General features: G+C 31.7%; 1 protein-coding gene across 2 annotated transcripts; it reads left to right on the forward strand.

The window, feature by feature from the left end:
- Window positions 1–722: 722 nt before the first annotated feature.
- LOC112638282 (glycine-rich protein 5-like) lies at window positions 723–5,555 on the forward strand. 2 transcript variants are annotated; one of them, XM_025409694.1, is made up of 7 exons: window positions 723–806; window positions 1,266–1,304; window positions 1,476–1,599; window positions 2,503–2,568; window positions 3,447–3,476; window positions 4,717–4,795; window positions 5,401–5,555. In XM_025409694.1, exons 1-6 carry the CDS (start codon window positions 762–764, stop codon window positions 4,740–4,742), a joined length of 330 nt encoding a protein of 109 aa, XP_025265479.1. In that variant the 5' UTR covers window positions 723–761; the 3' UTR covers window positions 4,743–4,795; window positions 5,401–5,555. The 2 variants fall into 2 exon arrangements, with proteins under 2 accessions (XP_025265479.1, XP_025265488.1); XM_025409703.1 differs by lacking the exon at window positions 2,503–2,568.
- The last annotated feature ends 4,946 nt before the right edge of the window (window positions 5,556–10,501 follow it).

A 10,501-nucleotide genomic window follows, 5' to 3' on the forward strand; every position in this document is an offset into this window, starting at 1 on the left:
ATGTACATCGCTTGATTCTCATTCGTTGGATTATACCAACCGTCAGGTTTCTCGAGAGATAATCGAGACATTAGGTGACAGTAAGAGACGAGGAAGTCACGTGCCGCGAAACGTAAGTGACAGGTACGTTTCGGCGAAGATACATCGGTGCGAAGTTCATTTCTAAAATTAATTACATTATCCGAGAATCTTCATAATTGATGCACACATTATGCTTATAATAGACCTTCATAATGACAATTAAAACACTAGATATCATCAAAGTCGGAAAAATAAGAAATAAAAATAATAATCTACGACTGACACGGTCGTCAAAATAATTAAAAAAAATTGCTTTAAAATCTCCATGATCATATCTAGATATTTATTAGAATTAGTCAAACGTAGCATAATAATAAGCGAATATTTCAAAAGGGTAATATCGTAAATATATTTCCGATAGAAAAACAACGAATGCGCGTCGAATTTCGAGATAAGATAAGATCTACCGATTTCAAAAAATAGCGTGCAGATCGTCGCAAAGACGAGACATTGTAATTGCATTACTGCTGCTTATTTGACGAACTTGATGCGTCAAATTTTGTCGCAAATTACGCAAAAAGTGCGATTACGATCGAAATCGCGTTACTTCCTATCGACAATGGTCTTGTTGTATTTTTCCACATTTGTATACATAAACACGTCGCAGATTATGACATATATAAAAGCGAAGAAGAAAAATTTCTGCTGACTATTGTGCATGGTGCATCAAGTTAAGCACAATGATTAAACTATTCTTCATTACTTTACTTTGCGTGACGCTGGTGGTAAGAAATTTCGCAAAAATAATTTATTTGCAATCTCAAGACAAAGTAACGTTTGAATTATGCCAATTGTGTTAATATTTTATGTCGATTTAAATATTATAAATTAAATATAAAAAGTTAGAATTTTTTAAATATAATAATAATAATAATATGAAGGAAAAAGTACATATATAAGAATAAATTTTTATGGCTTATTTTATTGAAAAAATAAATGTAAATAATATATTTCTAAAAATATTTTTATTTATTTTAAATAATTTTTTGAAACATTTGTATCGCTTGACGCATGCAATTCCATCACACGTTAAATAGTACCGATTATTCAGATTTATTAGTATTTTCGGATTAGAGAATAATTAATATTGTTTATATTTTAATATCAATTAAATTTTAATTGTAAGACGAATATATATCTATGTAAAATAAAAAAATTTAATTGCTCTTTTCGCTAATTGCTAGTTCGCCGAGTCGCCGCTAGAAAACTTTCGAAATGTACGAGTAAGTAAGATGCAAGTCTAAATGACTTATATATAAGTATGTATAATGTTATGCTTTATTTCAATAAAATTTTCTTCTATTCGACAAAATTTCAAGCAGAAAAACAATGTAATAATTTCTTTCATATTTTTGTTGGATTTATATTTATTATCAAATAATATTTATTTAAAGGCACTGGACAAACCAATGACAGGATTACATGCGAAATTAGTACGACGATCGGCACATGCCTGTGGAGAAGGAACGGGAGGAATGATGGAGCAAGAAGGAATGGCAGCAGCAATGAAAGCAATGGGTAAATATTTACTTTAACTTACCTACTAGCAATGACTTTGATCTTGACATATATTGTCAAAGCCACTATTTTGAGTGATCCCCAAAATGTTTTCGCTCGTTATTTATTAATAAGTTATAAATAAAAAAAGTTTTACGAATTTCACGTAATTTTCGGACATATACGTTTCATAAATTAAACTTCTATCCGATTCATTCATTCATGTGTAGTAAGTGAACCGTGTGGCCTTCGCTTCTCTTCCTCCATTCCTCAAAAATATTAAGTTAATCTAACTCAAAGCTACTTTTTATTTAAAATCGAAATTAGGTTTGGGTTAGATTATATTTTCCGGAAGTGGATCTCTGCCATAAGGAAAAGAGAACCTACTGTGTCCACGCATGTATTTTTCAAAACGAAGGAAAGTTCCCTTTCAGCGGGAGTCAAGATTAAAATGTCAAGATTATAATGTAGAGTGAACTTAGCTTCGCCTTGTAACAAACATGCGTGAACACAATAGGTTTAAGCCCTCCTCACAGAGGGTTTCACTTCCGTAAAATATAACTTAAACCTATTTTTGGTTTTAGTTACTCTATATAATTAAAATTTTTTGCACCGTGCTTTCAAATTGTACAAAACGGAAACTTTTTTTCGAAGGGAAAGAAAGGCACGGAACCCTTTCTCTACTCACGCGTTTCACTTACTACACATAAACGAATGAATCAGGTACAGATTCATTTTGTGAAATGTACAAAATGAACGAAGATTACATGAAATTCATGAAATCTTTCTGTTTATTATAACTTTGTAATAAATAACGAAATTTTCTGTGGGTTACTCAGGGTAGTGATCTTAACAATATATGTCAAGATCAAAGCCATTAGATAAGTTAAAATAAATATTTATCTCAAAATTATGGGGGATTAGAAAGGATGGCAGGAGGAGGAGGGTCAGCAGGAGGGTCAGCAGGAGCAGGAGGACAAGCAGGACTAGGTAAATATTTATTTTAACTTATCTACTAGCATTGACTTTGATTTTGGCATATATTGTCAAAACCACTATTCTGAGTGACTCTCAAACAATTTTCGCTCGTTATTTATTAAAAAGTTATAAATAAAAAAAGTTTTACGAATTTCACGTAATTTTCGGACATATATGTTTCATAAAATAAATTTCTACCCGATTCATTCATTCATGTGTAGTAAGTGAACCGTGTGGGCTTCGCTCCTCTTCCTACGCACCCCCCATTCCTCAAAAACTAATCTAACCCAAAGCTACAGTTTATTTAAAATCGGAATTAGGTTTGGGTTAGATTATATTTTCCGGAAGTTGACCTCTGCCATAAGGAAAAGAAAATCTACTGTATCCACGCATGTATTTTTCAAAACGAAGCAAAGCTTACTTTCAGCAAGAGTCAAGATTAAATGTAGAGTGAACTTAGCTTTGCCTCATAACTAACATGCGTGAACACAATAGGTTTAAGCCCTCACAGAGGGTTTCACTTCCGTAAAATATAACTTAATCCTATTTTTGGTTTGAGTTACTTTATATAATTAAAATTTTTTGCACCGTGTTTTCAAATTGTACAAAAGCAAAAATTTTTTTTCGAAAGGAAAGAAAGGGACGGAACCCTTTTTCTACTCATACGTTTTACTTAGTACACATAAACGAATAAATCAGATACAGACTCATTTTGTGAAATGTACAAAAGATTCGAAAATTACGTGAAACACTTTGATTATAACTTAAAAAAAAAGAATGGTTAAAAGTTTTTGGGGATCACTCAGGGTAATGACAATATATGTCAAGATCAAAGTCGTTAGATAAGTTAAAATAAATATTAATATAAGTTAAAATAAATATTTCCCCAGGATTTGGCGTAAACGGCAATGCAGGTTTTGGTAAATATTTACTTTAACCTACCAGCAATGATTTTAATCTTACCATATGTTATTAAAGCCATTACTCCCAAATAATTTTCACTTGTTGTTTATTAAAAAAATGATAAAAAAAGATTCATTTTATGAAATGTACATAATGTCCGAAAATTACGAAATTCTTGAAATCTTCCTGTTTAATAAAAAACAACGATTAAATTTTCCGGGGGCCACTCAGAGTAGTGACTTAGACAATATATGTCAAGATCAAAGCCATATTAGGTAAGTTAAAATATTTATCCAGATTTTATGGGGGGAACAGGAGGGAAAATAGGAGGGAAATTTGATAAATATTTACTTCAACTTTCCCACCAGCGATGACTTTGATCTTTACATATCTTATCAAAGCCACTATCCTGAGTGACCTCCAAAAATTTCTCGCTCGTTGTTTATTAAAAAATGATAAACAAAAAAAGTTTCATAAATTTCATGTAATTTTTGATCATGTACGTTCATAAAATGTATTTCTACCTAATTCATTCATTCATGTGTAGTAAATGAAGTGGCTTCATTCCTTTTGCTCCATCCCCATCCTGAAAAAGACCAATCTAACCCAAAATTACTTTTTATGTAAAATCAAAATTAAGTTTGAGTTAGATTATATCTTCCGGAAGTTGACCTTCCTTGTAGGGAAAAGAGAACCTACTGTGTTCACGCATGTATTTTTCAAAACGAAGCAAAGTTCATTCTCAGCAAGAATCAAGATTAAATTTCGCTTTTTGCAAAGATCATGCGTAGATAAAATGTGTTCTAATCCCGCTTATGAGAGGCTCCATTTTCAGAAGGTATAATCTTACTTAAGCCTTATAACTTAAGATATAACCTTACTATTTCTGATTCACAACTAAAATTTTTGGTTTGGATTACTTTATATAATTCAAATCTTTTGCATCATACTTTCAAATTGTACGAAATGAGACTTTTTTTCGATGGGGTGGAGAGAAAGGGACAGAGCCCCTCTTTTGCTCACACGTTTTACGTAATACATATAGACGAATGAATTAGGTAGAGATTTATTTTGTGAAATGTACATACATGTTCCAAAATTACATGAAATTTGTGAAACTTTTTTGTTTATAACTTTTTAATAAATAACGATCGATGATTAAAATTTTTTAAAAGTCATTCAGAGTAGTGACAACATATGTCAAGATTAAAATCGTTGAGTAAGTTAAAGTAAATGTTCACCCAAAATTTAATGTAGGAGGAGGAGCAGGAGCAGGCAAATAATGATCATGAGAATCATAAGAATCATCATGCAATGAATAGTTTATGCTCTTTAGGTAAACATTCCTTAAACTGTAATGCGATTCATTAGTGAATTATAAGTTTATGAATTTTATAAGTCGCGCGTAATAGTTTATTTGTTATATGTATATACTTTCTATTTAAGAAAATTATACGCTTTTACTTCAATAATTATTAAATAATTAATTATTATCAACAAAATAATTAATAACAATAAAATTATATAGTTGATATCTAGCTTCTTATTACATTTTTACTTCAAGAGTAACTGTAATATCGTATGAAATATTTGACAGTTTACATTACGTTACATTTAGTATTTTATATATAAGTCATGAGAGAAAATATATCCATATACACATCACAATATATATAGCATAAAATCAAGTATAATCACAATGTACACATATTATACATATATTTATAACATATTATACATACATATATTTATTACATATTATACATATATTTACACATGCGTTACATGTATATATGTATACATAGAATACAGAGTATATAAATATATGTGATTATCGATATATAAACAAGTTTAACATTTAAAAAAATTTGTTTATTAAAAATGAATTACAACAGATTTATATTAATTTAATTTATTATTAATTTTGTATATATTTCGTAGGTCTCTGGATAGATATGGATATTGAAGTCTACCATTATAAAATAGATAAAAATGGTTTAGATTTCACTCGGCACTTTGACACATTTTTATCAGATTGCTTTGCACACTCAAGAACCCCGATGATTTTAAAATAAAACTTAGCACTCTGCAAAATATTTATTCTTTCTCTATTTATTGTTTTTATTTTATTCGATCCCATTCATATTTTTAACAAAATCGAAATAAACCATAAAAGCTTTTTAATTTTGACAATTTTGATATATTTGTACAACGTATTTTTCGTTATTAAATTTCTTCGTTTTTTATTATTAAAAATAATTTTCTTTATATATTAAAATAAATATAGTGTGTATGTATATATTTAATGCGTTTCTAACGTATTTTAATAAATATAATCCGGATTATATCCCATATTATATATTTTACTGTTGAGTAAGTCCAAAAAAAGGAACAGTACATTTGAAATAAATTGTTGAAGAAGAAAAACTGCGCAATTCTTCGTATGATTTTATCATGCTTCTAAATTTTCGACGTTTCTTAAAAATATCTCAGAAGATTAAGAACATATTTATCAGAGAGAGAGAATATTTATCGCGTTACTGACTTCAATGATCTTATACATAATTTTACATGCAACGCACTTATTAACAATAATAAACGCAATGTAAACGAATAAAAGATGAAAAAAATGTACTCACATGAACGATGTTTTCTCATTGTTATTCTGTTCCATCGCCTTTAATCACATCGTCGAATCTGTTCCATCGCCTTTAGTCATGTCGTTGAATCCTTTTCATTCATTCTTTTTTTACACACTCACTTATATCGCGACACAAAACGCGCGCGAAGCAGGTAAAGAACAATTACGAAACATAATTATCAAACACCCACATTTCAACACTTATGACTTCATTAAATTGTCGAAAATGTAGATCTAAAGTTGTTTATTGACTCATATTTTTTGGTTAAAGAGAAAATTTTCCCGTAGAAAGTTTCATGTACACCGCTTGTTTCGTTGGATTATAGCGAATGTCAGGTTTCTCGAGAGATAATCGAGATATTATGTGACAGTAAGAGACGAGGAAGTCACGTGCCAACGTAAGTGACAGGTACGTTTCGACGAAGATACGTCGGTGCGAAATTCACTTCTAAAATTTATTACATTATCCGAGACTTTTCAAAATTGATGCACACATTTACATAACGTTAAATATTTTTAATATAAGATATTCAACTTTTGTCAAAACAAAATCTTTGTTTGAACTTTCATGTAGCTTTATCATACAAATGATTGTCGGGAATAGCGAACTAATTGACGATAATTAATCGATTTAATTCGGTTAAATAATACGATATTTTCCGTGTTAAATCGGTAGCATTAATGGATTAATAATCTGAAATTTACTTGTAATTGATCATGTTTAATGCTTCTTAATATTTATCGGGATATTTTGTAAAATAATTTAACGACACGGAGCGCTTCGTCTCATATCGTCACCTTTCCGCTCGAATCTAGCGACGTGACTGATGACAAGACCACGTCATGTAAACATTAGCGCGTTAATGTTTACGTACCGTGGCCTTCATTTCGATTACTTCGCGAGACGCTCCGTACGTCGTATTATTTTCCGAAAACCGTGACAAATATTAGAAGATGTCAAATGTGATAAATTACAGATTATCTGTGCGATCGCTCAATTAATTAACAATGATTCACAATTCGTAAACGTACCGAGGCAATTGTTATTAATTTGATTTGAAATTCTTGTTATTATTTCGACTTTAAATTAAATTTGTTGCATAGTGCATTTCTAGTAATTTATTACTAGGCTCTTATTAAAAACTAGTTAATAAGAGCAAAAAATTACAGCATGCGATCGCAACGAAATGATTAAATTGTCGCTAATATAAGTTTGACATTTTCTTTTTTTTTTATTTAAGAGACGTCAATTATTATATTTTCGAGCAGTTGATTTACTATTTTTTTTTTCGCAGATATTGGTGTCTTATTTTCCTTTATTATAGTAATTATTTATACGGAAGCAATTATGTTATTATGTTTAATTGTCGCAAGCCAATCATACAATTGTTACAAACATAATATGTATAATACACACGCACATACACACACACTGTACACTTCTTTTAAAATGAAAATAAATGGCTTTTATCAAAAATCGCGAACAATTTTTAAGTAAATCGGGTACATTCTATCAAGGTGGTGATATTTTCAACTTTTGATTCCGACCGGAAATACGCCATCCGGAAGTTGAATTTTTTTAGGGAAACATGGTACTTTTTATTACAGATTCGAATTGTACGTAAAACAATAAGAAACTTTTATATCAAATATTTTTTCTCAAAGTGCCTCTATCAATCTTAAAATTGAAAGTTCATTATTTTATCACAGTTACTCTCAAGGTCAATTTTAAGATGGACAGAGGCACTTTTATAAAAAACGTTTGATACAAAAGTTTCTTATTTTTTCACGTACAATTCGAATCTGTAATAAAATGTACCGTGTTCCCCTAAAAAAATTCAACTTCCGATCCGGATGACGTATTTCCGGTCGGAATTAAAAATTGAAAATATCACCATTTGATAGAGCGTTCTCGATTTACTTAAAAATTGTTCGCGATTTTTGATAAAAGCCATTTATTTTAATTTTAAAAGGGGTGGTCTGGGACACTCTGTATACAGGGTGTCCCATAACTGAAGGTCCATACTTTAAAGGCGTATTGCTGCTACATTTAGAGTAAAAAAAGTCTAATAAACATATGTCCGCAAATGCTTCCTAACAGAAATACAAGTATTGAAAGTTGAATATTAAAAAAAGCATTTAGAAAAGAAAAGAAAGACATTTAATTTAATTTGTTCATTTACAAATTCTGTTCAAAATGACATCCTGCAGATTCAATACAAAGCCTTGCCCTGCGTAAAAGTGATCTAACAGCTTGCTCCACCATTCCAGGAGAATTTCTGATTTGTATTGCCGCATCCCTAATTCTGTTAATAAGTTCATCCCTGTTCTGTTAATAAGTTCAGTTTTTCATAAAAATGTAAACAATAACAAATTAATAGAAAATGTTTCACATATTCATATCAACTTTCAATGCTTGTATTTCTGTTAGGAAACATTTGCGGACATATGTTTATTAGACTTTTTTTACTCTAAAAGGTATCAGCAACACGCCCTTAAAATATGAACCTTTCCCCATATATACAAGGTGTTTCTAAAACTATGTGGAGATTTTAAGGGCGTATTCTAGGGTTTAAAATAAGAAAAAGAGCTCATGTAAACATGAGTCTAAAAATGCTTTTCCTCCGAGTTATAGCCCCCTAAAGTTGAGGAAAAAAATCGAAAAATGTATTGTAACTCTCGGAGACTTTTTCATAGAACGTTAAAGTTTTGCACAGCGTAATAATTAATAATGAGCTTCATTTTTATGTGGTTTTGACAATTTTTTTGTGTTGTATGAACTTGTTTATATGAATGTTTATATGAACCATTTTTATATGAACTTTTTCTTATTTTAACCACTTTAACAACTTTTCCTTCTTTAACAACTTTCTTATTTTAACCATTTTAACAACTTTATACGCCCTTAAAATCTCCGACATAGTTTTAGAAACACCCTGTATATATATATATATATATATATATATATATCTTGCTTTACATATCGCTCCTATTTAAATATTTGCTTCGCAATTAATTGGACAATAATAAAATATTCGAAATCGAAAGCTCTCAGTCCATAAAATACTCTGTATATTTGAAAGCTGCGAATGTTCGCTTCATGCATAATTAAATAAAAGGCACAAGAGCTCGACGCGCACGATTGAGGAGAATTGTCGGTTTTATTCAACGATAAATATACGTGATTGGTATCTCGCGAATTCACGGCACTCGCGACGCGCGTTCGAACAAATCGAATGGCACTCGGCGCGCGATTATCCTTAATCGCCGATCCGTCGAGCGTTTCTCTCGAACGTTGCCCGAAAGAGAGAGAAAAAGGTAGACAGAAAGAGAGAGAGAGAGAGAGAGATGGATAAAAAAAAAGAATATGAAAAGAAGCGAGATTCGATTTGCGGATAATCGATGAGGCGGCATGAGTGACGCATCTGCCGATGGCTTCGCGATCGGACATCGCGAGAAGCGTCGCGTTGTCGTCGATAAATAACGACGACGCACGACAATGATGACGACGACGATGATGAGGGGTAGACGAATGGCATCGGCTATGAATATTGCCTTGGGCCGCATGCGAGAGTATTGCCCATCTCCCTCCTTCCTCCTTCCTCGCAAGGGGCCCCTCGTCGCCATTTTCCTCTCTTTTTATCTCGTTACGAGCGAATAAATCGGCGAGGTCGACGCCGAGGTCGGGTTCTATGGTCGCCGATAGGAGGTCAGCTGATTCACTATCATCGTGCGGGATACGCGCGGACGTCGACTCCTGGGTGGTAATTAGTTCCAATCTCGGTAACGGCGTCGTATATCTCGCCGCAATTTTTGCAGGCGAATTTCATCGTCTCCGTTCGCCACTTTTATGTTATTCAGATTTTATGCCCCGTCCATTCCCGCCGATTACGCGGTGTCTTCCTTGAGTGCACTCCGCGTGATTTAAAAGGGGGTTGTAGTTAAAAAATATTCACATGCGTGTTTCTTGTCTGTTCTACTTTTTTTTTCGAGAAATTACGCGCGTCGAACGATGAGAACGCGATACATTCTGCAAGAGAAATATTTTATATTCAATGGACAAATTATTCGAGCTATAAAATATCACTCGTATAAACTGATTGAATTTTGTGATTTATTAAATTTATTATTTATTAATTATTTATGATTTATTTATTATTCAATGGATTGTTTATTAAATTTTTTTACAATCTGATTTCTTTTAAAAGCCTTCATTAACAAAAATCCCAGATGTCAAAACATCGAGCAAAAAATTATATCCTAGTAAATTGTGGGAACGCGCGTAGAATTATTACCGGATCTTCGCAGGAGGAGGGGAGGAAGAGTGCGTGGGAGGAGTCGCGAGAACGGGAAGGAAACCTAAATTTCGATGAAGATGTTAGAAAAAGGGGTAGCAAAAAA

Source organism: Camponotus floridanus, unplaced genomic scaffold (genome assembly GCF_003227725.1).
Source record: "Camponotus floridanus strain SB8 unplaced genomic scaffold, Cflo_v7.5 scaffold10, whole genome shotgun sequence".
In the NCBI taxonomy this organism is placed as follows: domain Eukaryota; kingdom Metazoa; phylum Arthropoda; class Insecta; order Hymenoptera; family Formicidae; genus Camponotus; species Camponotus floridanus.